Raw genomic sequence first — 26,608 nt, 5'->3', positions numbered from 1 at the left:
TAATATAATGCCATATGATATTGGACAATATAGTGTCATATGATAGATCTACCCTACCGCCTACTGGTGTTGGCCAGAGGGGCCGATGGCGCGATATGGCAGCCTGGCTACAACCGTAGCTGCCTCCACCAGTGTGTGAATGTGGGAGTGAATGAATAGTGGTATCGTACAGCGCTTTGGGTGCCTTGGAAAGCGCTATATAAACCCAATCCATTATTATTATTATTATTAAATTACCTACGAGTTTGATTTGTCAGCAACTTTGTGCCAGCCCTCTCTCCTTGCTTCTGCAGCCTTTGCAGTGTTCTCTTGCGTTTTAATTAAACTCTGAAACTCCTGAAATCCCTCACTCATGAGTTCTTGCTCTGCTGCCGGAAAATACCGTGCACACCCCTTCGACATTTTCGCCGACCAATCAGCAGGTTGCCGATCAATGTTTCTACTATCGATGCGTATCCCCTTTTACGACACCCAGTGATGTCACATTACTGCGTCCAGCTGTACTAATCGTCAACAGCAGGTGTGTTCGGGGAACCGGATTAGCGAGCTCACGGTTAGCGCGATGGTTTGGTCTTGGATGTGTCATTTGATCTTGGATGTAGTAAGCAACGTACGAAGAACAGGCCCCTGGTCAGCCAGCTCGCACAGTGCGTTGTTTGCGTTGGCCTGTGGAGGGATGTAAACTCCGACCAGCATGAAGGAAGAAAACTCCCGCGGTGAATAAAAAGGTTTACAGTTGATGAAAAAACTTTCCAAGTGTGGGCTGCAGTGTTTCTGTAACACTGTGACATCAGTACACCAACCTTCATTAATGTAGAAGCAGACTCCACCACCCTTTGTGTTCCCTGAGAGCTCTGTTTCGCGGTCCGCCCGGTGAAGTTGGAAGCCCGGCAGATTTAAGACAGCGTCTGGGACTCGCTCACTGAGCCAGGTTTCAGTGAAGCAGAGGGCAGCAGAGCGTGCAAAGTCCTTGTTAGTCCGGTTTAAGAGCAGTAATTCGTCGACTTTGTTTGGAAGAGAGCGGAGATTCGCAAGGTGAATGGAGGGGAGTGCCGTGCGGAATCCTCGCCAACGTAGTTTCACCAGCGCGACTCCCCCGTCTACGTCTTCTCCAGGAGCCACAGAGAGCTGCTGCACCTCCAACTAAAATCTCCAAAAAACTTTCCAGGTTTGTGAAAAATGGATAAGAACTATAGTGAGACGACTGCCTGATGTTTAGCAGTTGATCTCTGGAGAAAGTGATGTGGTCTGAGTGACCAAAAGCGCAGAAAATAAACAGCATCTCAAATAACTACTCATTTCAACCAAGGTATGTGGAAGAGCTTAACAGTATGCACACTACACATACTGAAGTTTAAACACCACACGGGGTGCCACTCCAGTCAACTTAGAACAGGAAATCACCTGGTCTTGATTTCTGCTTCAACATTCAGATAGTAGGCTCAAAATCTGGTGTAAACAACATAGAAAAGTGCATTTGGAGATGGGCAGGATCCCTTAGTAACAAAAGTGAAAAAAAGAGAAAAAAGAAAAACAAGGGATCTAAAATTAAACCTTGAGGGACACCCCAGTTAATTCTATAGCTGTTGTATGATTGATCCTCCATACGAAGAATTCTTAATTAGTGAAACATCATAAAGTGAGCCTTCCTTTCACTACTACGTTTTCTCTGAAGCGCTCCTTTTCTCCAACTTTGCTGTTGGCTAAACTAGTGGCATTTAAGAGCATAGTGTTTGGGCATATGGAAAATTGCATAATGATATTATGCCATTACCTGATGATTACTTAATACTGTATCTTAGAATTGTAATGGAAGCCCATTATGCAGGTTAGTTGTTGTCAGAGATGGGCAGTAACGCGTTACTGCCGATTACTTAAGTAATCCGATTACTCTTTTCAAGTAACGAGTAAAGTAAGGGATTATTATTGAAAAAATGACTCTGCGGTGGTTGGATGCATCAGCAGGGATGATGAGACAGAGTACCGGGCTGTGGTCGACTCCTTTGTCACGTGGTGTGAGCAGAATCATCTGCAGCTCAACGTGGCAAAGACCAAGGAACTGATCGTGGACTTCAGGAAGACCAGGAAACACTTGACCCCTGTTTCAATCCAGGGGGTCAGTGTTGACATTGTGGAGGACTATAAATACCTTGGAGTACACATTGACAATAAACTGGACTGGGCTAAAAACACCACAGCACTTTACAGGAAGGGCCAGAGTCGTCTCTATTTTTTGAGGCGACTGAGGTCCTTCAACATATGCCAGAAAATGCTGAGGATTTTCTATGAGTCTGTTGTGGCCAGTGCAATCCTCTAAGCTGTTGCATGCTGGGGGAGCAGGCTGAGGGTCGCAGATGCCAACAGACTCAATAAACTAATCTGTAAGGCCAGCAATGTTGTGGGGATGGAGCTGGACTCCCTCAAGGTGGTGTCGGAGAGGCGGATGCTGTCCAAGATAAAGACAATGTTGGATAACACCTCCCACCCACTCCATGACATGCTGGTCAGTCACAGGAGCTCGTTCAGTGAGAGACTGAGATTACCAAAAAGCACCACTGAACGACACAGGAAATCTTTCCTGCCTGTGGCCATCTCCCTGTACAACACATCCACTTAACACACTGTTTGCTGCTATAACTACACGTTTCTTTTTCAGCTATTTATTTATGAGTGACTTATGTATGTATGTATATATATGTATATATTGTACTATTCTTAGTTAGTGTATTGTCTGTCTTGTCTTAATGTTGGTTTATAATGGAGCACTGTAACAAAAAATAATTTCCCCCAGGGATCAATAAAGTATTCCGATTCTGATTGAAAAAATGGTAATTAGATTACCGTTACTTTTCCGTAGGAATGCTGCGTTACTGCGTTACTAAAACCGTGATTTTTTTGTGTGAATGTCGCATGACAGTGACGTAAGCAATTGCAACGTTCCTGACAACAGCTGTGTGCAGATCAACAATGGATAATATATCGAGTGCGGGAGAGAGTATGAGCGTGCAGCGTTTAAAGTGTGGAAGTACTGACCTTACTTTAAGTTTGATTCCATAAAAAGTGACAAAAACATTAGCGTCCATTAGCATTGTGCGTGGGAAGAAAACATTTTTTTACAGCGAAAAAAATCCCCTAAACTTCCAAGCAAGCACCGAGTGCGCTACGATGTAATGGGGAATTCACAGAAAAACTCGTGGATTCTTCAACTGACCTCTGCGGCACACCTGCACCAGGGTAAACCTCCGCCTACCTCACTCCTGCTTTACAGGTGAAAATAGAGCAAAAGGACCGCTAGTCTTTGACTTTATTTATTTTGTGCTGTGTTTTACTTGCATCTATTTGCTTGATTCATGAAGTTAAAAGACTAAAACTAATAAAACAAGTTTTAAAAAGGGACTTTTCCATTTGATTACATTTTGTATGATGGATTATATAGAAAAAGTAGAATTGGGCTGAAAGATCTATCGCTTTATCACCTATTCAGGTTGTAAATAGTGTTTTTAAAAAGTAACTAAGTAATTAATTACCTTTGAAAATAAGTAATCAGTAAAGTAACGGGATTACTTTTTTGGGGGAAGTAATCCATAATTAGTTACTGATTACTTTTTTCAAGTAACTTGACCAACACTGGTTGTTGTTAGTTGTAAAGAAACGTGGGCCAAGAAAAAACTTCGTACAGGATCTGATTGCACAACAGTCACCATTTATGGACAAACAGAAAATAGCAGAAGCAACTAAAAAGCAAAAACTGAAGTTGGAAGATTCCAAAATTTGGGAATTGTAACATTGTTTAATGTCATTGTGAGTCATTTATTTGCAAAGCATGTTTTTTTCCGCAGTCATTCAATCTTGTCCTGAAAGAAAAATTGTTTTTTCCCTCATGTTTTTTGCTGTAGCTATACGTGGTCCTCATCACAACCTGGTCTCTGTTCTCGTTTCCTCTGCAAAGGATTTCCCACAGACGGTGATGGCTTTAAACTCCTCTGAGATCTCCAGCAGGGTCTTGCCTTTAGTCTCAGGCAAAAGGAAGAAGGTATAAAGACTACCCAGCATGCAGGCAGAGGCAAACAGCACAAATAAGTACGAGCTGAGAGCATCCTGGGAAAGAAACGACATTCATAATTTCAGCACAACATATAGATCCCTGTGGGTGTTATAGTGTAATGCGCTGCTTATTTTCAGTTTGGTCGTACGTACAATGAGGAATGGAAAGACCAGGCCCATCACTGCAAACATAAACCACCCCTGCAGCCCTGTGAGGACGAGTGATGCCATTCGATTAGACTGAATGAAGAGCTCACTGTTGAGCGTTGGTGTGGCTCCTCCTGTGAGAATCAGAGAAAGAACAGGGAATTGACCTTGTTATCTTTGCATATAGACACGTTTTCCATAACTGCTACAGGTGTGATGTACTGGATACTAAAAACGTTACGCTACATACAGTATGTATAAGTGCTTTATGCTTACCAGGTCCTCCACAAAAGAACACGATGAAGACAACCATCAAACTCACAGTAATGTATGGAACCCAGTAGCTGGAATCCTGTGTGAAAGACAGTTTTCAATGCATATATTTGATTTTGCATCAGATTAATTTCTATATTTCTGCCTTTTATCATCACAGCAGTGATAGCTTATACACATTTTCCCCTTTATGAAACAGGTCATCTTCAGTCATATTGGCAATATTGTTACTAGTGTACTTTCCAGTGAAGGCTACACAGACAGTTGTTGTCCCAACCGTCACAGACATGTACACCTCCAGATGCAGGAAGAGGCCTACCTGTATCATGAAGGACCCCACTCACCAAGCACACACACTCTTTGTCCTGCTCCCCTCAGGCAGGAGGCTGAGGAGCATTAAATGCAAAATACTAGACAGAAACAGCTTCATTCCAGAAGCTGTGAGACTTCTCAATGCATAAATGGACAAGAACTGTTATACTACTGATACTTTACTGACACCATCACTTTATTAATGCTGGTCATCATGCCCTCTTGCTGCTAAAATGTTTATACCTATATTTCTATATTTATACTCCATACTGGTACTCAGGTTGTTGCACTCTACTTATATTGTATTATTTCATTACTTGCTATTTGTTAGTTTCTTCGTTATTCTGTTTCTTTTCCCTTCTATGGATAACCGGGACCGTGTGTACGTAATTTCATTCCACCTTGATCCTTGATCTTGACGAGTAGAAACGGTGTCATCTGTGATTTTCCAGTCTTTAGGTTTTGTTTAGGTGCCTCTCCTGTGTTCCGTGTTATGCCCACTCTGTGCCTTCCTGTGCCAACGTTTCAGGTCTCTGTGTTCATGTATTTCCTGTTTTACTTTGAAAGTCCGTGTTTTATGTCAGTGTATTCTGTTTTGCTTCCTCCCTGTCTCATCACTTCTAATTAGGTTCAGCTGTATCTCCCTCCTATTCAATTTAATTCAATTCAATTTTTTTTATATTGCACCAAATTACAACAACAGTCAACTCAAGGAACATCCTGTTTGCATTTCCATCGTTACCTTGTGTGTATTTATTGTGTGTACTTCCCTTTGTCCCTTGTTGGTCCGTCTGCTTGTTTTCTTCCATGTTGCTTCTGTATTTCTTCCGTCAGCTTTACCCGTGTTTCCTGGTCTCTCTTTTCTGGCCTGTGGTTTCCACCCTCAGGTTATATGTTTATGCATAGTTTTTCCCAGTTTAGGTTTTGCTTAGTTTTCTCTGTTCCACCTGTTTGTAGTTTTTGTTCAGCTGTCCATAAAGGCTCGTTTTTTGTTATCATCCACCCTCGTCTCCGTTTGCCTGCACTTGGGTCCTCAGTCTCTTCACACACCTGACATTTGTTGTCTTTAACAAATCAACTGTTTTTGTTTTGCTTTCTTTACATTGCTTTTACTTTTATTAATATTATGTTGCCCACCACTGGTAATGGTTTACCTTCAGGTTGAGTGTGACAGTGACAAAAATCCAGCAAGCAGACATGACACCGTAACCGCCGAACAGCAATGGTCTTCTCCCTGTGAGGTCAATGAGAAGACCCTGAAATTGAGGAAGGGAGAAAATAATGACAGACTTGTCATAAGAAGATTGTCTCTAATAGTAGAAATGAAAGGATGTATACACTTAAAATGCTCATTTACACAGATGAGCTCAGGCACAGACTGAGTGTTTGCTTACACAGGTGAGCGAGGTGAGAATTTCAGCCACTCCAAGACCGAGAGTGATATAGCGGATCTTCTTCTTTGGTATACCTGCCTCCAGGAAGATGTCATAAGTAAAGGTACTAATCTGGGAAGAAAAGAGGCACTATTAGGCTATAAACAGTCAGCATGAAATCTGATTTATATTTTAGTCTATTCTGTTGATAGAAACTTGATATGGAAGGAACAATGAAGTCTCATATATACAGATATCAATAGATATATTGATCTGTAGTTATACAGATATGTCATGTATGCATGTGCGTGAACCTCCAAAAGTCACAAAATTGTTGTAATGTATCATTTTGCAATTTAGCAATCCTATATCATATATCATATTGTATCATATGGTATTATACTAATACTATATGGTATTGTTCATACTGTAGAAATGCCCGACAGCTGGTTGCAACAGTAGATGATGGAGATGGTGATGACCTGCCATCGGACAGTCCTGTCTCTCAGCAGCTGCAGAAGGCTCACTGGTGGGGCTGCTTCAATGGCTGCCTGCTCAGTCAACATCTCATCCATTTCTTGTTGGTAGTCACCTTGGCCCCACAGACTCTGGAGAGCTGAAACCAGAAAATCCCAAATCACGGAGGGGATAAGAACTGAAAAATGTGCAACTTTGCTCAAATACAAAACACGCAGGGACTGATTGACTTGTAATTTCACAAGACTATCATTTATCTTTAACTAGTATGTGTTTGTAGAACACATTTTCATAAACATCTGGGGTCGTGTTTGATACATAAACTGCGCAAAGCTACTAACCTTTTTTGCATGCCTTATCATCACCTTTCTCTATGAGTAAATATCTTGGCGTCTCAGGAAAAAAAGGCAACATCACAATCTGAACAAAGGAGAAAAGTGCAGCGACACTAAGGAGAATGTCCCACGTGTCCTCGCGGCCAAGGATCTCGCTGAAAAATCAAAATGAAATGTTGTGTTTAATTTGTAATCTATTGTCATAATATGCTGCAGTAGCTTTTGACAATGGGTTAAAGCCCATTTTTCTTTTTCATATCAACTTCAGGTGCTTACCTCAACCCAAACGTCTGCCCAGACACTTTCCCGAGTGACAAAAAAGTGGCTAAGGTCAGAGTCACTATCCCTCTTATCTTTCTGGGTGAAATCTCCCCAAGATATATTAAGTGAGTGTTCATTCCCAAGCCTGCAGGTCACATAAAGCAAGCATGGTGAGTATAGGTGGTGAAAACATATTAATAAGGAGTCTGTAGAATATGGCAACTTACCTGCTGAGTAACCAAACAGAAATCTTGCCACAATGATCATTTCGAAAGAGTTGACATTTTTACTTGTCAGCATGAATCCTGCTGCAAGAACAGCAATGAAGCTGTTGCAGATCATTGCCTTTTTTCTGAAGAAGGAAAGCTCATGACTTCAGGTCTCCGTAGGCTATACAGCTTGGTACAACATCTGTCTTCATACTCACCTTCCCAGCAAGTCTGAGATAAATTTGACACTGATGGCACCGAAGAGTCCCCCGACAGCAAACATGGAAACAATAAGAGACCAGATCATTGTGACCGTCTGCGGATGTGGAGGCTCTCCGTATCTGTCATACCAGCTGTTGTTGATGAAGCGCTGGATGTACTGTGGAGATAGATCTAAACTGTTATTAAATGTGATCCAGATAATCGAGACAGAATGGAGAAGAAATGATAAAGGCGACGTGTCTCACCGGCGAAGGAGAACTCAGTCCAGTGATATGGAAGCCGACCTGAAAGCTTCCTCCTAATCCCAAAACAAGGATGAGGAATAGAGCGTTGCCATGGGTCTGAAGTAAAGGAGAGAAATCCGATGAATCACTTTTATAAATGTGTTTACTATCACCTGTAAAGATGCTGCCTATATTTTTAAAGTCACAGTCAAACTTTTGGAGAATGGGTATTAACAAAGATTTCAAACATGTTTAAATGAGTGAGAAAATCTAGATTTTAAAATTGGATTTACTGATTTTTTTTTAAACACAAGTTGTGAATAAAACAAAGATTAGATTAGACTTAAGTTTACCCTGTCTGATTCATAAACTGTAACTGTTTCATTTCTAGCTGTGTCTGAAAGTTCACAGAAAAACAATAATAATCACCTTTTTTGAATCTTTTCATGATCACACTTCAGTCATAGATTGTAATCATGTAAATTTGAGCTCAGTGTCATGTTAGCTGTACCAGCGAAATGGTTTAATAACTGAGAGAGTAGTGTGACTCAGCTGAAACTGTGGTTTAGATAACTCCCCTGAGTTCAGGAAATAAAAAAAATTGTAAAAAATAAATAAATACAATTTAAAAAGAAAATTATCCGCATTACGCATAAAATTAGACATGTGCAATGTGACAGATTTGTCACGAAACATTTTAACAGAAACGTAAATTTTTTATACATTTATATATAAATATTATATTTAAAATCCACATGTACATATTTACAATACATGTATTAACTTTTATGGCGCAAATATAGGAAAAATCTTACCAGCTGCTGAAACAAAGTTTCCATTCTCTTGATACACGGACCTTAACAGCACATATGTCCTAACAGTGGGGACACAGTTCAGTGTTTCACCCTGCTTATTATTAACTTTTCAGAAATAAAGTAACTTGGTGTCATCACACCACCCTGACAATCACTGGATCATTTCTAACTTGCAGCTATTTCAGACTGAAAACAATATAAACTGAATGAGTTCACAGTCACACGCAAGCTAATGTATAGATTTAACCATAATGTCAAATAAGGACATTATCAGTACATTTTGTGCACAACACTGGTGCTGCATATGTTTTTATAAGTGATTCGTCCTTGTGGTAGGACTCGACTTAAGCGGTCAAAGAAGTGCAGGAGACTGATGCTGCCCAGTGTAGCAAGTGATTTATTCACCATTTTGTGGCCCAAACAATATTTACAAAAAAACAAATAAGAAACTCAACTCTATAATTAACTCAGTTCAAATAAACATAACTGAACTTAAATCAACAGAAATTAAGGTCAAACTGCACACAGCTACACTGACCTGAACCTTTCTCCTCTGAAACACTTCAGAGTTCTTCTGCTTAAATAGTCCACTTAACCAAACAATTTCTCCTCTGGACTATTCCATTCAGTAGGTAGGTAAGATGAACATGATTATATTCAAACCTCTACTACTCCTCTTTACTGGCAACATAAACTCTGGTGTAATCAATACATATTACAACAATAAATCTATCTCTTCATAAACCCTCTAAAATCAACTTTATTAAATTATAAGAGTTCTTCCCCTTCTGCACTTGGTCTCTTCCTGTGACCTCAAATGAACCCAGAAGGTATAAAGCAGGAAGTAAAACTACATTTCCTCCTTTTGTTTCTGCAAGACAGGTAGGTAAGGTAAGTTCTAAACAATACAAATTAACAGTTGACATAAAGAACATGTTAACTTAACAAACTTGTATGAATTGATTTAAACCAAGATGTTATATTATATAATCTGTAAAAGTGCAAAACATAAACAAACCCGGGATAGTAGATGTTTGCCTATCCGGTTGTTCAGTCTGACATCACTAGCCGTGTCTGGGTCTAAACTCCGCTGCAGGTCCATATATCAAACGATCACTGTGGCATTACTGAGAGTTGAAAAACTGTCTAAAGTCTTTCATCTTTAATAAAATGATCAGCGTTCTGCTCTACCAGGTGTAACAATTGAGTTTAACATCCAGGCATCCATGAAAACGGAATTTATGACATTTAACGGAGTTAGAAGTTAGCAGGGAGTTAGCTCGCTAGCTTCTATCTAAATACAATATAGCATGTCCTGACTGCGGGGTTTTGGAAACAAATTAAAATGTACAGCTCTGTTATCACTTCCAGCATAAATGAAGACAGAAAACTAAACAGCAGTGACGTTTGTAGGGTTACTGAAGTTGGGCTAGCTGGTATATAATGATGTGCTACGTGACTGCTAGCGACACAGCTATGTTAGCATAATATAAACAAGCTAACTTTTTTTCCCACTCGATAAAAGTTAACGTGAGTGTTGTTGGTGGTCAGAAACAAATGTAATCGCATGGCAGGATGCTGTAAAAGGACCAAACTTCAGCCAGGAGAACAACTGAGATAATCCATCCACAATACGAGGTTAGTCATTCATATACTGCTGCATGGGCTGGGCTGTAGTTAGATCCTAAGGTTTTAAAAACTGAGCTTAAATAAATGATTAGCAGTAATAAAAGCAGAGGGAGGTCAACAGTGATCACTGACTGTTTTAGGAGCTTTTTGAGATCAAATAGAAGAAAATACATAACATTAAACATGTTAACAACACAAAAGCCATATTAAACGCAGACTACTTTAGACCCGGAAGTAGGATTCGTCGCGTCATCACTGAACAACCGGATTGCAGATTACATGTGAAATATGGTTAACTCAAAGCAAGAATGTTAACTAAGAATGTAGACAAATGGTCTTCTCACCCACTTTGTCACAGTCCTATTGCCAGTAGCTTGATTTGTTTTTCTCTCTGTTCCTGTTTCTTCTTATTCTTCTTATTTAAATCACGTGGAAAGATAAACTCTATTATTATCAGACCAGCAGAGTTTAGACGTAGACTAAGAACTGTGGCTGTCTATGAACATTTGAAAAAGGAATACACTCAATAAATTAAAGCAAACACTGCTAGCTATGATTTGCACTGGAAAAACTGTTGAATCTTCATCCTATAGAAGAAGAAACTTTTTTTTTTTTTTTTTTTGCCTGTCCCGTTTGGCTCTTTTGCCATCAGAATTGTTGTCTAAAGGCAAACAAAGATGCACAACGGATTTACTTTACCAAATTGACCATCCCAGCCTTGCCGTAATGGTCCATTTGATTCACCTTTTATTGTTTATTTTATTTTCACTTACTGAATACGGGACAGACTTGACTGGGGGAAAGAAGGGGAGAAAGAAAGAAAGAGGGAAAGAGAAACAGCTGAGAAGAGGGACGGGGGAGAAGGGCAAAAAACATAAACCAACAGAATGGGTAGAGAAAAAAAATGCATATATCAATCACCTGGATCACCTGCTGAGAAAGAAAAAAAGAAAACAAGCAGAAGAGAACAAGAGTAATAGAATAAACAACATCACAATGATATATGGGAATATGACAGTAAATACTAAATATTAAACATTATTGCGCAGCACATAAGATCAACAGAACACAGTGTGCTTTGAGGTAGGAGCCAAAAAGGGTGTAGTTTGTGGGTGTGATCACCCGTGTGTACACCTGTAAGCATGGACGCGCTTGTTTTTTTGTTTTTTAAAGGTTCCTTCATGTAATAATCTGCTAGAGGGTGTGGGGGGGGCCCACAGCCCCGTCCTCCAGGGCATGAAGCAGGTGTGGAGGAGATCAAAACTCCAGACATCCAGAGGCCCCCAGAATACAAGAGACCAAGGAAGACCAACAGAGGGGCAGCTGCGCCACTGTCCCAGAAAGAGCTGAGCTGTCCCAGATGAGGGTTCACTCAGCAGCCGCGGAGCAGAAGCCAGGGGGAGTTGCAGTGACGCGCCCGTGAGCTCCGCCGGCAGCCAGCCGTGCCTGAGTGACCGAGCCCCAGGCCGAGAGGCCGGGGGCACCCCACCTCCGAAGTGGCCCGAGCGAGCCCCAGGCTCCAGGCCCCGATAAGCGGCCGCCAAGGAGTGAGCCGGTGTGTACCTGGACGCCCATCCCCGGACACAAAGAACCACCAACGCACCGATGTCTGAGGGAGTCCGCCACTGGCAGGGGAAGTGGTGGTAGGGGGAGATAGGCCTCCAAACCTTGGAGGGCCTGAGATGTCCCCAGAGAGGTGGCGCCTGACACCCAACCTGACATATAGACACAGACATACAGGCACACACAGATACAAACATTCATTCCCACCCTCATGCTCTCATATGCACTTACTCCACACTCAACCAACGTGGAGACAGACATAAAGAGACGCTGTACACACGATCACACTCCCCAAGCGTACTCTACGAACCGGGTCTAGGTACCCTTGCCCCTGGAGGGGGGAACTGCACCCAGACCCAGGTGGTGTTACACTTTTCCCTGCAGTGGGGGGAGGCAGACCGCCCCGACTCTGCAGCAGCAGGAAGGCCCCACACTCCAGACCGCAGTCGGACGGCCAACTAAGAAGAAACTTCTTGTAATAATAACAGGCCACCATGGCAGGTAGCGTTGCGTAATTTTGACACAATCCCAAAGAGATCCGTATATCCTCCTAGAATCAATGCTGGGAGCTTTTACTTGTTAGTTACATGTGTACACCACTACACTATGGAGCAAATGTTGAATCTCCAGCTTATACTTAAGCAGTTTGTATTTTTCATTTTAAAATCTACAGTTTTGTGTCAACTAACAAGCAGATTTGTCATCTGCATTTACATTTTAAAAAATCCAGGTAGCCAAAATGTGCAAAATATTCTTTAAGGCAGGCTGACATTGTGACCGACATGTTGGTTTTCTATTAGTTTGCAGTGTCTCACACTTTCATAGTCAGACTCAGCCACTCAATCTATTATGCCTGATTTCAAAGCACCAATATGGCTACTTCATGATGTCCATCCTTTATGTATGGTCTACAGCTGGCATAAGAATACTTCAGTGACATTACCTGTCACAATAGTTGCATGGTGGTGGCTGTAGCTCAGGTGGTAGAGCGGTCGCCTGCTAATCTGAAGCTTGGTGGTGCGATCCCTCCAGTCTGCATGCCAAATATCCTTGAGCATGATAGCTACCCCAAGCTGGGGCCTGTTCTTCGTACGTCGCTTACTACATCCAAGATCAAATGACACATCCAAGACCAAACCATCGCGCTAACCGTGAGCTCGCTAATCCGGTTCCCCGAACACGCCTGCTGTTGACGATTAGTACAGCTGGACGCAGTAATGTGACATCACTGGGTGTTGTAAAAGGGGCTACGCATCGATAGTAGAAACATTGATCGGCAACCTGCTGATTGGTCGGCGAAAATGTCGAAGGGGCGTGCTCGGTATTTTCCGGCAGCAGAGCAAGAACTCATGAGTGAGGGATTTCAGGAGTTTCAGAGTTTAATTAAAACGCAAGAGAACACTGCAAAGGCTGCAGAAGCAAGGAGAGAGGGCTGGCAGAAAGTTGCTGACAAATCAAACTCGTAGGTAATTTAATAATAATAATAATAATAATAATGGATTGGGTTCATATAGCGCTTTCCAAGGCACCCAAAGCGCTGTACGATACCACTATTCATTCACTCCCACATTCACACACTGGTGGAGGCAGCTACGGTTGTAGCCAGGGTGGCTCGCGTATACGGACAGGACATGGCTGCGACAGGCTTCCCAAATCCACCTTCGCTTTTATAGCCGTGGTCTCTCATCTTGATTACACGAAGTAATTTACAATTACTACTCTGAAATATGAATTACATTTGTAATAATCACATACATGTAATAGAATGTTAATAGTTCATTTCCCTTTTTTAGGAAATGACCTGTATGTATCTGTGTGACATCAATAAAAGGATCAAGTGCTGCATTATCTTTAGTTACATTGATGTTATTTATTTATGGTGAAACAGTGGTGGAATATCGCTGTTGCTTTCGTATAAATGAAGCGGACATACCTGCGTGGCCGCGATCTAATCCTGTTTACATAAAGTAAACCTGCTCCCGAGCAGGTTTACGCTTATGGCTCTGTTGCTATGACAGCAAGTCCCGGATGAGCTTCGGGGAACCGAACGATCCGGGATCACGCGAAATCGTCAACAATCTAATCCAGCTAACTTACTTAGCGCGGTACGAAGAACAGGCCCCAGGTCTCCAATGCTTCTATCAGATGATAAATAGCAAGAGTTTAGAAAAAGTGCTTTTGTGAATGAGGCAAGTCCATTTACCACTACCATTTGGATTTTAATGAAATACTCCATCATGGACTATTGAAACAAGACGCTGCAGCTCATTACATGAATAGATTCTTTAGTTATTTAGCAAAAGATTTTGGAGATTAGTGTGAACAACGCCACTGTTATTGTGCGATTTGTTAATAATATATCTAAATATTAAAGCTATATACACACCATTCTTGAAAGTACTGACCATTTTCATCACTGTATTCACAGTTTTGCTCTCACTGTAATCAAAGTCAAAGTCAGCTTTATTTAAAAAAAAAAACAAAAACGTGTACAGATCATCCACAGGAATTTTAAATTGCAATGCTCCCACGGCCCTCAGTGTACACTAAAACAACTTAAAGATAAAAAGATAAAAATAAAATAAAAGTCTAAAGCGGGTGCAATAGGTGTCCTGGAGGGAGGGAAAAGAAACACCTACGATCCTCTCCGCTGCTCTCACTTCTCGTTTTATCAGCATGTGTAGCTTCCACAAACAGGAAGGGACACAGTGTAAACGTGAAGAGGTGTGTTGTCAAGTTATATTACTTGTTAAGGCAAATATCTAATCAGCAACAGCTCAAGATGGAAGAAAGGTGATTTAAGTGACTTTGGTCTTGTTCGTGCCACACATCAGAGGAGAATTGCCAGACTTGTTCAAGCTGATAAACAAGCAACAGCATCTCAAATAACTACTCATTTCAACCAAGGTATGTGGAAGAGCTTAACACTATGCACACTACACATACTGAAGTTTAAACACCACACAGGGTGCCACTCCAGTCAACTTGGAACAGGAAATACCCTGGTCTTGATTTCTGCTTCAACATTCAGATAGTAGGCTCAAAATCTGGTGTAAACAACATAGAAATGTGCATTTGGAGATGGGCAGGACCCCTTAGTAACAAAAGAGCATTGTTTTAATGCCACAACCTACCTGCAAAATGGTACTGACCATGTCCATCCCTTTACGATCAGTGTACCCATCTTCTGATGGTTGTTTCCAGAATCATCTCAAACTGAACATGACAGTCACCAGATCAGGCCAACAGAGCACCTTTGGGGTTTAGTGAAACATCATAAAGTGAGCCTTCCTTTCACTACGACATTTTCTCTGAAGCGCTCCTTTTCTCCAACTTTGCTTTTGGCTAAACTAGTGGCATTTAAGAGCATAAAAGAAGAACTTTATGCATGTTCTCATTACTAGGATATGTATTTATGTTGGTGTTTGGGCATATGGAAAATTGCATAATGATATTATGCCATTACCTGATGATTACTTAATACTGCATCTTAGAATTGTAATGGAAGCCCATTATGCAGGTTAGTTGTTGTTAGTTGTAAAGAAACGTGGGCCAAGAAAAAACTTCGTACAGGATCTGATTGCACAACAGTCACCATTTATGGACAAACAGAAAATAGCAGAAGCAACTAAAAAGCAAAAACTGAAGTTGGAAAGATTCCAAATTTTGGGAATTGTAACATTGTTTAATGTCATTGTGAGTCATTTATTTGCAAAGCACGTTTTTTCCACAGTCATTCAATCTTGTCCTGAAAGAAAAATTGTTTTTTTCCTCATGTTTTTTGCTGTAGCTATACGTGGTCCTCATCACAACCTGGTCTCTGTTCTCGTTTCTTCTGCAAAGGATTTCCCACAGACAGTGATGGCTTTAAACTCCTCTGAGATCTCCAGCAGGGTCTTGCCTTTAGTCTCAGGCAAAAGGAAGAAGGTATAAAGACTACCCAGCATGCAGGCAGAGGCAAACAGCACAAATAAGTACGAGCTGAGAGCATCCTGGGAAAGAAACGACATTCATAATTTCAGCACAACATATAGATCCCTGTGGGTGTTATAGTGTAATGCGCTGCTTATTTTCAGTTTGGTCGTACGTACAATGAGGAATGGAAAGACCAGGCCAATCACTGCAAACATAAACCACCGCTGCAGCCCTGTGAGGACGAGTGATGCCATTCGATTAGACTGAATGAAGAGCTCACTGTTGAGCGTTGGTGTGGCTCCTCCTGTGAGAATCAGAGAAAGAACAGGGAATTGACCTTGTTATCTTTGCATATAGACACGTTTTCCATAACCGCTACAGGTGTGATGTACTGGATACTAAAAACGTTAAGCTACATATGTATAAGTGCTTTACCCTTACCAGGTCCTCCACAAAAGAACACGATGAAGACAACCATCAAACTCACAGTAATGTATGGAACCCAGTAGCTGGAATCCTGTGTGAAAGACAGTTTTCAATGCATATATTTGATTTTGCATCAGATTAATTTCTATATTTCTGCCTTTTATCATCACAGCAGTGATAGCTTATACACATTTTCCCCTTTATGAAACAGGTCATCTTCAGTCATATTGGCAATATTGTTACTAGTGTACTTTCCAGTGAAGGCTACACAGACAGTTGTTGTCCCAACCGTCACAGACATGTACACCTCCAGATGCAGGAAGAGGCCTACCTGTATCATGAAGGACCCCACTCACCAAGCACACACACTCTTTGTCCTGCTCCCCTCAGGCAGGAGGCTGAGGAGCATTAAATGCAAAACTACTAGACAGAGAAACAGCTTCATTCCAGAAGCTGTGAGACTTCTCAATGCATAAATGGACAAGAACTGTTATACTACTGATACTTTACTGACACCATCACTTTATTAATGCTGGTCATCATGCCCTCTTGCTGCTAAAATGTTTATACCTATATTTCTATATTTATACTCCATACTGGTACTCAGGTTGTTGCACTCTACTTATATTGTATTATTTCATTACTTGCTATTTGTTAGTTGTGTTTTTTTTAGTTTCTTCGTTATTCTGTTTCTTTTCCCTTCTATGGATAACCGGGACCGTGTGTATGTAATTTCATTCCACCTCATGTAAACGTGTTGCAAATGAAAAGAAAACTTCCTTGATCCTTGATCTTGACGAGTAGAAACGGTGTCATCTGTGATTTTCCAGTCTTTAGGTTTTGTTTATGTGCCTCTCCTGTGTTCCGTGCTATGCCCACTCTGTGCCTTCCTGTGCCAACGTTTCAGGTCTCTGTGTTCATGTATTTCCTGTTTTACTTTGAAAGTCCGTGTTTTATGTCAGTGTATTCTGTTTTGCTTCCTCCCTGTCTCATCACTTCTAATTAGGTTCAGCTGTATCTCCCTCCTATTCAATTTAATTCAATTCAATTTTTTTTATATTGCACCAAATTACAACAACAGTCAACTCAAGGAACATCCTGTTTGCATTTCCATCGTTACCTTGTGTGTATTTATTGTGTGTACTTCCCTTTGTCCCTTGTTGGTCCGTCTGCTTGTTTTCTTCCATGTTGCTTCTGTATTTCTTCCGTCAGCTTTACCCGCGTTTCCTGGTCTCTCTTTTCTGGCCTGTGGTTTCCACCCTCAGGTTATATGTTTATGCATAGTTTTTCCCAGTTTAGGTTTTGCTTAGTTTTCTCTGTTCCACCTGTTTGTAGTTTTTGTTCAGCTGTCCATAAAGGCTCGTTTTTTGTTATCATCCACCCTCGTCTCAGTTTGCCTGCACTTGGGTCCTCAGTCTCTTCACACACCTGACATTTGTTGTCTTTAACAAATCAACTGTTTTTGTTTTGCTTTCTTTACATTGCTTTTACTTTTATTGTGTGGATGCTTTAAGCATCCACACTATTGAGTTCCTGTTTCTCTTTATTCTTTATTATTATTATTATTGTGTGGATGCTTTAAGCATCCACACTATTGAGTTCCTGTTTCTCTTTATTCTTTATTATTGTGTGGATGCTTTAAGCATCCACACTATTGAGTTCCTGTTTCTCTTTATTCTTTATTATTATTATTGTGTGGATGCTTTAAGCATCCACACTATTGAGTTCCTGTTTCTCTTTATTCTTTATTATTATTATTCCGGGTGTTTCCGTACACTTTTCGCCGTAGAACTACTTCCACAATTTTCAGCCGATTTTCACCGTTCAAATTTTAAACTATTCAACTATTTTTGCTAATGCCGGCTATGACTTTTGGTATTTTTAACTATTATACTTTTTAAAATATTCCACTTTTTTCCTTTAATTTGTCCCATTGAAATGAATGGGAAACTTCAGCAATTCTGCTAAAATTTGCTTGTTTTTGAAACTTAACTACTTCCTCATACTTTCACCTAGAACAACAATTCAAATTTTAAAATGTTCACAAATTATTGGGCTATTCAGGTATGATTCAGCTTTTTCAAATCTTTAACTGTTTTACTTTTATGCCTCTTAAAGTTTTGAGTTGCAAAATTGTGATTTTTCACAAAATACATGTGTTGTTATGGTTGCTATGCTCTTGGCTTCCAGTGTGCCACTGAAGGTTTTGCAATTTTCGCTTCATGTCCGAACAACTGTTTGCTACTTGCTCAATTTTCACTCAACTTCCACAAATTATACATCAAAACGTAGGTATTTTTGCTGGCTTTCAGAAAATGTCACTATCATTGTTGTGGTATTCATAGAACTTTCACAAATCTCCTCAGACTAACACAAGGTCAGAAAACTCTCCATATAAAGTCAATGGAGAGTTTGTTCAAAATCACCGCTGCATTTCTGGAATGAGAGGCATATTCGAATCGTCATATCTCCTTAACAAAGCAAAGTTAAGACATGAGGCTTGTCCCAGCATATCTTCAGACACTCCTGACGCTCACAATTCAAGAATTTCTTTCTCAACTATTACCGTTCTGAAATGAGTTGGACTTGTTTGAGGGTAGGAAATTCGTCCTTCGCTCAGATTTCTTCAGATTTCAAAGTCTGGAAATGAACCACTTTTTTCTCTCGTCATAACTTTTTGTTGGATTTCCACAGAGACCTGAAAATTTCCATGATTGTTCACCAAAGCCTGCTGTCTCTTACGGTGAAAGAATGATATCGATACTCCAAACAGATTTCAAGTTACAAATCGTTGTTTGAGGGCAAGTCAAGGCAGTTTTTGCTTCGCTCTACTCAGTTATGGTGCATTAGAAGTCAAATATCTTTAATAATTCATATTTTAATGATAAATTGTAAACACTGGAAGATTCCCCCATCTCTTCTGAACAAAACGGTGTAAGAATGACCGCTCTAGCCCCTACGGTTAGGAAATTATGGTCATTTGTTTGAGGGGAGTCGTCACTATGAGAAATAGACTGCAATAATCCTGTGCCTCTCTGTGCTGCGTGTGTAAAAAGATGCACCTTTTTTGGCGGGAAAATGTACACAGGCTCTCTGATTGGTGGATTCAAATTCAGCAGCTCCCAGGCTGACCTAGAAACTTACTTCTCTCTCCCTGTGCATTTTTTTGCTGATTTTTTCATTTAACAAGTATATTTGAGGGACCCTCAGCATGTTCAGCATTTTTTCAGCTGTCCATTTTGCTTTTCCAATTTTTCTGTTTAACTTATTACTATTGTGCTAAATAATACTATTTCTGCTATTTTATAAGATTTGTGCCTAATATAGTATTTCTGCTAAATTACAATATTTCTGCTTTTTATACTATTTGTGCTAAAACATAGTATTTCTACTAAATGTAGTATTTATGCTTAATCATACTATTTCTGCTTTTTATGGGATTTGTGCCTAATATAGTATTTCTGCTTTTTATAGGATTTTTGCTCAAACATAGTATTTCTACTAAATGTAGTGTTTATGCTTAATCATCCTATTTCTGCTTTTTATAGGATTTGTGCTTAATATAGTATTTCTGCTAAATTATAGTATTTCTGCTTTTTATAGTATTTGTGCTAAAACATAGTATTTCTACTAAATGTAGTATTTATGCTTAATCATAGTATTTCTATATATTTCTGCCAGGTCCCCAGGCAGCCAATCCTCTGTGAGGACTGAGAAATTCAAATTTTCAAATCAGGGCCTGCACGGCTTCCCAGCCAATCATATATGTGTCCTGAGGCATTCAAATTTGCATATTGGGGCCTTCATGGCTTCTAAGCCAGCCAATCATATCTGAGGGCTGAGGAATTCAAATCCACAAATCAGGGCCTGCACGGCTTCCCAGCCAGCCAATCATATATGTGGTCTCAGGCATTCATATTTGCATATTGGGGAATTCGTGGCTTCTAAGTCAACAAGTCATCCATGTCATATATCTCTAAAAATTCACATTTTAATGATAAATTGTTAACACTGGAAGATTCCCCCATCTCTTCTGAACAAAACAGTGTAAGAATGACCGCTCTAGCCCCTACGGTTAGGAAATTATGGTCATTTGTTTGAGGGGAGTCCTCACTATGAGAAATAGGCTGCAATAATCCTGTGCCTCTCTGTGCTGCTGCGTGTGTAAAAAGATGCACCTGTTTTGGCGGGAAAACGTAAACAGCCACTCTGATTGGTGGATTTAAATTCGGCAGCTCTCTCCCTCTGTGTGTGTGTTTGTGTGTGTGTGTGTGTGTGTGTGTGTGTGTGTGTGTTTAGTGGGAGAGAGAGGACCCTGCCCTTATTTGGCAGCATGTCATTGTAGGATTTAAATTGAATATAGTTAGACTGGTTGACTGGATTAGAGCCTGTGTTTGTGTGTCCCTCTGTGCATTTGTGTTTCAATAAGTTATTACTATTCTGCTAAATCATAGTATTTCTGGTACTTTTCGGTACTTGTGCTAAATACAGTATTTCTGCTAAATCATACTATTTCTGCTTTTTATAGGATTTGTGCTTAACATAGTATTTCCTCTAAATTATAGTATTTCTGCTTTTTATACTATTTGTTCTAAATTATAGTATTTCTGCTTTTTATAGGATTTGTGCTTAATATAGTATTTCTGCTAAATTATAGTTTTTCTTCTTTTTATAATATTTGTGCTAAAACATAGTATTTCTACTAAATGTAGTATTTATGCTTAATAATAGTATTTCTATATATTTCTGCCAGGTCCCCAGGCAGCCAATCCTCTGTGAGGACTGAGAAATTCAAATTTTCAAATCAGGGCCTGCACGGCTTCCCAGCCAGCCAATCACATATGTGGTCTCAGGCATTCAAATTTGCATATTGGGGAATTCGTGGCTTCTAAGTCAACAAGTCATCCATGTCATATATCTCTAAAAATTCATATTTTAATATTAAATTGTCAACACTTGAAGATTCCCCCATCTCTTCTGAACAAAACGGTGTAAGAATGACCCTTCTAGCCCCTACGGTTAGGAAATTACGGTCATTTGTTTGAGGGGAGTCGTCACTATGAGAAATAGACTGCAAAAATCCTGTGTCTCTCTGTGCTGCTGCGTGTGTAAACAGATGCACCTGTTTTGGTGGGGAAAAGTGCACAGCCTCTCTGATTGGTGGATTCAAATTCACCAGCTCCCAGGCTGACCTAGAAACTTACTTCTCTCTCCCTGTGTGTGTGTGTGTGTGTGTGTGTGTGTGTGTGTGTGTGTGTGTGTGTGTGTGTGTGTGTGTGTGTGTGTTTGTGTGTGACAGAGAGAGAGAGAGAGAGAGAGAGAGAAAGCCTTTTAATGGGATGATCCCATTGTAAGATTCAAATTCAATATATTTAGACTGGTTGACTGAATTGGATCTTGTGTGTGGGTCTCTCTGTGCATGTGTGTTTCCTCATGTGTACATATTTGTAATTGTGTGGCAGTCATAAATTTTTTTGCTGATTTTTGTCATTTAACAAGTATATTTGAGGGAACCTCAGCATGTTCAGCATTTTTTCAGCTGTCCATTTTGCTTTTCCAATTTTTCTGTTTAAGTTATTACTATTGTGCTAAATCACACTATTTCTGCTATTTTATAAGATTTGTGCTTAATATACTATTTCTGCTTTTATAGGATTTGTGCTTAATATAGTATTTCTGCTTTTTATAAGATTTGTGCTTAATATAGTATTTCTGCTAAATGTAGTATTTATGCTTAATCATACTATTTCTGCTTTTCAGAGGATTTGTGCTTAATATAGTATTTCTGCTAAATTTAGTATTTCTGATTAATTATAGTCTTTCTACTAAATCATAGTACAGTATTTCTGCTTTTTATGGGATTTGTGCTAAAACAAAGTATTTCTACTAAATGTAGTATTTATGCTTAATCATACCATTTCTGCTTTTTATAGGATTTGTGCTTAATATAGTATTTCTGCTAAATTATAGTATTTCTGCCAAATTATAATATTTGTGCTAAAACATAGTCTTAATTTAAAATTACAATATTCATAGTTCATCACAGTGTCTCTGGTAAATCACAATATTTCTGCTCTGTTGTACTATTTTTCTAAATCATAGTGTTTCTGTAATGTTTAAGTATTTTTGGCTAAATATATTCTTTCTGTTATCTTATACTATTTCTCCTAAATTCTTGTATTTTTGAGAAGTTATCATGTTTCTGGTAAGTTACAATATTTCTGCTAAATTCTGCTATGCTATTGTATTTCTGCCAAGTATTATGTTTCCTCTAAGATATTGCAGTTTTGCTAAGTTATTCCATTTTAGCAAACTTCTTTTGCTTCTGCAAAGTTTTTACAATTTCTGCAACTTTTCAGCTTTTTCAGCTACTTTTTGCATACAGCTTCAGCTTTAAGCATCCACACTGCATTTTCGCAGGAAATGCAAATTTTTCTAGTTAATATTATGTTGCCCACCACTGGTAATGGTTTACCTTCAGGTTGAGTGTGACAGTGACAAAAATCCAGCAAGCAGACATGACACCGTAACCGCCGAACAGCAATGGTCTTCTCCCTGTGAGGTCAATGAGAAGACCCTGAAATTGAGGAAGGGAGAAAATAATGACAGACTTGTCATAAGAAGATTGTCTCTAATAGTAGAAATGAAAGGATGTATACACTTAAAATGCTCATTTACACAGATGAGCTCAGGCACAGACTGAGTGTTTGCTTACACAGGTGAGCGAGGTGAGAATTTCAGCCACTCCAAGACCGAGAGTGATATAGCGGATCTTCTTCTTTGGTATACCTGCCTCCAGGAAGATGTCATAAGTAAAGGTACTAATCTGGGAAGAAAAGAGGCACTATTAGGCTATAAACAGTCAGCATGAAATCTGATTTATATTTTAGTCTATTCTGTTGATAGAAACTTGATATGGAAGGAACAATGAAGTCTCATATATACAGATATCAATAGATATATTGATCTGTAGTTATACAGATATGTCATGTATGCATGTGCGTGAACCTCCAAAAGTCACAAAATTGTTGTAATGTTGTATCATTCTGCAATTTAGCAATCCTATATCATATATCATATTGTATCATATGGTATTATACTAATACTATATGGTATTGTTCATACTGTAGACATGCCCGACAGCTGGTTGCAACAGTAGATGATGGAGATGGTGATGACCTGCCATCGGACAGTCCTGTCTCTCAGCAGCTGCAGAAGGCTCACTGGTGGGGCTGCTTCAATGGCTGCCTGCTCAGTCAACATCTCATCCATTTCTTGTTGGTAGTCACCTTGGCCCCACAGACTCTGGAGAGCTGAAACCAGAAAATCCCAAATCACGGAGGGGATAAGAACTGAAAAATGTGCAACTTTGCTCAAATACAAAACACGCAGGGACTGATTGACTTGTAATTTCACAAGACTATCATTTATCTTTAACTAGTATGTGTTTGTAGAACACATTTTCATAAACATCTGGGGTCGTGTTTGATACATAAACTGCGCAAAGCTACTAACCTTTTTTGCATGCCTTATCATCACCTTTCTCTATGAGTAAATATCTTGGCGTCTCAGGAAAAAAAGGCAACATCACAATCTGAACAAAGGAGAAAAGTGCAGCGACACTAAGGAGAATGTCCCACGTGTCCTCGCGGCCAAGGATCTCGCTGAAAAATCAAAATGAAATGTTGTGTTTAATTTGTAATCTATTGTCATAATATGCTGCAGTAGCTTTTGACAATGGGTTAAAGCCCATTTTTCTTTTTCATATCAACTTCAGGTGCTTACCTCAACCCAAACGCCCGTCCAGACACTTTCCCGAGTGACGTAAAAGTGGCTGAGGTCAGAGTCACTATCCCTCTTATCTTTCTGGGTGAAATCTCCCCAAGATATATTAAGTGAGTGTTCATTCCCAAGCCTGCAGGTCACATAAAGCAAGCATGGTGAGTATAGGTGGTGAAAACATATTAATAAGGAGTCTGTAGAATATGGCAACTTACCTGCTGAGTAACCAAACAGAAATCTTGCCACAATGATCATTTCGAAAGAGTTGACATTTTTACTTGTCAGCATGAATCCTGCTGCAAGAACAGCAATGAAGCTGTTGCAGATCATTGCCTTTTTTCTGAAGAAGGAAAGCTCATGACTTCAGGTCTCCGTAGGCTATACAGCTTGGTACAACATCTGTCTTCATACTCACCTTCCCAGCAAGTCTGAGATAAATTTGACACTGATGGCACCGAAGAGTCCCCCGACAGCAAACATGGAAACAATAAGAGACCAGATCATTGTGACCGTCTGCGGATGTGGAGGCTCTCCGTATCTGTCATACCAGCTGTTGTTGATGAAGCGCTGGATGTACTGTGGAGATAGATCTAAACTGTTATTAAATGTGATCCAGATAATCGAGACAGAATGGAGAAGAAATGATAAAGGCGACGTGTCTCACCGGCGAAGGAGAACTCAGTCCAGTGATATGGAAGCCGACCTGAAAGCTTCCTCCTAATCCCAAAACAAGGATGAGGACTAGAGCGTTGCCATGGGTCTGAAGTAAAGGAGAGAAATCCGATGAATCACTTTTATAAATGTGTTTACTATCACCTGTAAAGATGCTGCCTATATTTTTAAAGTCACAGTCAAACTTTTGGAGAATGGGTATTAACAAAGATTTCAAACATGGTTAACCCTTGTATGGTGTTCGGGTCTGTGAGACCCGTGTTCAGTTTTTTTCAAAAGAAAAATTAAACAATTAATTATTTTTTCACGTGTAAATGTGTTGTGTCTTTCCACTCACTCCACTTGATTATAACTGATTTATTTATAACATTTTATATAAAAGAAAAACGAGAAGCACATTAATTCATAAATGTGATCTAACAAAGGTAAAGGGAAAAAATTAACCATGTTTGCTGTTCATATGTCTTGTAATTGGGATGAAGTAAACATCTGTTGAGTAATTTAACATAAAATTGTTTGATAGTGTTAATTTGGAAAGCCAAAACTCTAGCGGGTCCACCAGACCCATGAACACTGGCTGAGTAACAAAAATACGAACACCACACAAGGGTTAAATGAGTGAGAAAATCTAGATTTTAAAATTGGATTTACTGATTTTTTTTTTAAACACAAGTTGTGAATAAAACAAAGATTAGATTAGACTTAAGTTTACCCTGTCTGATTCATAAACTGTAACTGTTTCATTTCTAGCTGTGTCTGAAAGTTCACAGAAAAACAATAATAATCACCTTTTTTGAATCTTTTCATGATCACACCTCAGTCATAGATTGTAATCATGTAAATTTGAGCTCAGTGTCATGTTAGCTGTACCAGCGAAATGGTTTAATAACTGAGAGAGTAGTGTGACTCAGCTGAAACTGTGGTTTAGATAACTCCCCTGAGTTCAGGAACTAAAAATAAGCCACTCTGATTTTGTAAAAAATAAATAAATACAATTTAAAAAGAAAATTATCAGCATTACGCATAAAATTAGACATGTGCAATGTGACAGATTTGTCACGAAACATTTTAACAGAAACGTGAAAAGAATATTTAAATTATATTTAAAATCCACATGTACATATTTACAATACATGTACATACAATACATTAACTTTTATGGCGCAAATATAGGAAAAATCTTACCAGCTGCTGAAACAAAGTTTCCATTCTCTTGATACACGGACCTTAACAGCACATATGTCCTAACAGTGGGGACACAGTTCAGTGTTTCACCCTGCTTATTATTAACTTTTCAGAAATAAAGTAACTTGGTGTCATCACACCACCCTGACAATCACTGGATCATTTCTAACTTGCAGCTATTTCAGACTGAAAACAATATAAACTGAATGAGTTCACAGTCACACGCAAGCTAATGTATAGATTTAACCATAATGTCAAATAAGGACATTATCAGTACATTTTGTGCACAACACTGGTGCTGCATATGTTTTTATAAGTGATTCGTCCTATTGCCAGTAGCTTGATTTATGTTTTTCTCTCTGTTCCTGTTTCTTCTTATTCTTCTTATTTAAATCACGTGGAAAGATAAACTCTATTATTATCAGGCCAGCAGAGTTTAGACGTAGACTAAGAACTGTGGCTGTCTATGAACATTTGAAAAAGGAATACACTCAATAAATTAATTAATTCTTAATTCTCATTTAAACTTGCAAAAAAACAAACAAACTCCCCAAAAAAGCCATCAGTGCAATCCAGCTATATAGTATCATGGCTCCAGCAATAAGTCATCCAATACTTTTCTCAGTCCAATGAGGCACAAATGATTGAAAGATGCACCACAAAGTCTTACATAATGTTCAAACATGTTTTGTTCTGTTGGTCACTGTTATGTCCCTCTGCAGCCCCTAATCTCTTCAGTGGGTT

The 26,608-nt window shown here is 39.4% G+C and overlaps 2 protein-coding genes across 7 annotated transcripts; both read right to left on the bottom strand.

Moving 5' to 3' along the window:
• Positions 1 to 3,686: 3,686 nt before the first annotated feature.
• On the bottom strand, positions 3,687 to 13,302 carry LOC101471870 (solute carrier family 2, facilitated glucose transporter member 9). Of its 4 annotated transcripts, XM_076883833.1 has the most exons (14): positions 12,828 to 13,302; positions 9,231 to 11,161; positions 8,693 to 8,751; positions 7,899 to 7,994; positions 7,650 to 7,810; positions 7,450 to 7,574; positions 7,238 to 7,367; positions 6,968 to 7,116; positions 6,578 to 6,765; positions 6,171 to 6,281; positions 5,931 to 6,032; positions 4,468 to 4,543; positions 4,198 to 4,325; positions 3,687 to 4,098 (listed from the first exon to the last, which is right to left on the bottom strand). In XM_076883833.1, the coding sequence occupies exons 3-14, from the start codon at positions 8,714 to 8,716 to the stop codon at positions 3,913 to 3,915; spliced, it is 1,476 nt and encodes a 491-aa protein (XP_076739948.1). In that variant the 5' UTR covers positions 8,717 to 8,751; positions 9,231 to 11,161; positions 12,828 to 13,302; the 3' UTR covers positions 3,687 to 3,912. The 4 variants fall into 4 exon arrangements, with proteins under 4 accessions (XP_076739948.1, XP_076739947.1, XP_024658188.1 ...); XM_076883832.1 differs by lacking the exon at positions 12,828 to 13,302 and having other exon boundaries at positions 9,231 to 11,221; XM_024802420.2 differs by lacking the exons at positions 8,693 to 8,751; positions 9,231 to 11,161 and having other exon boundaries at positions 12,828 to 13,161.
• A 2,107-nt stretch (positions 13,303 to 15,409) lies between these two features.
• slc2a9l1 (solute carrier family 2 member 9, like 1) lies at positions 15,410 to 26,608 on the bottom strand. 3 transcript variants are annotated; one of them, XM_024802558.2, is made up of 13 exons: positions 26,535 to 26,608; positions 25,865 to 25,923; positions 24,672 to 24,767; positions 24,423 to 24,583; positions 24,223 to 24,347; positions 24,011 to 24,140; positions 23,741 to 23,889; positions 23,351 to 23,538; positions 22,941 to 23,051; positions 22,701 to 22,802; positions 16,241 to 16,316; positions 15,976 to 16,103; positions 15,410 to 15,876 (listed from the first exon to the last, which is right to left on the bottom strand). In XM_024802558.2, exons 2-13 carry the CDS (start codon positions 25,886 to 25,888, stop codon positions 15,691 to 15,693), a joined length of 1,476 nt encoding a protein of 491 aa, XP_024658326.2. In that variant the 5' UTR covers positions 25,889 to 25,923; positions 26,535 to 26,608; the 3' UTR covers positions 15,410 to 15,690. The 3 variants fall into 3 exon arrangements, with proteins under 3 accessions (XP_024658326.2, XP_076739945.1, XP_024658327.2); XM_076883830.1 differs by lacking the exon at positions 25,865 to 25,923 and having other exon boundaries at positions 26,535 to 26,606; XM_024802559.2 differs by lacking the exon at positions 26,535 to 26,608 and having other exon boundaries at positions 23,405 to 23,538; positions 25,865 to 26,433.

Source organism: Maylandia zebra, linkage group LG5 (assembly GCF_041146795.1).
Source record: "Maylandia zebra isolate NMK-2024a linkage group LG5, Mzebra_GT3a, whole genome shotgun sequence".
Lineage (NCBI taxonomy): Eukaryota > Metazoa > Chordata > Actinopteri > Cichliformes > Cichlidae > Maylandia > Maylandia zebra.
Note: the sequence above shows the minus strand (reverse complement) of the source record. Positions and strands in the feature narration are given on the sequence as shown.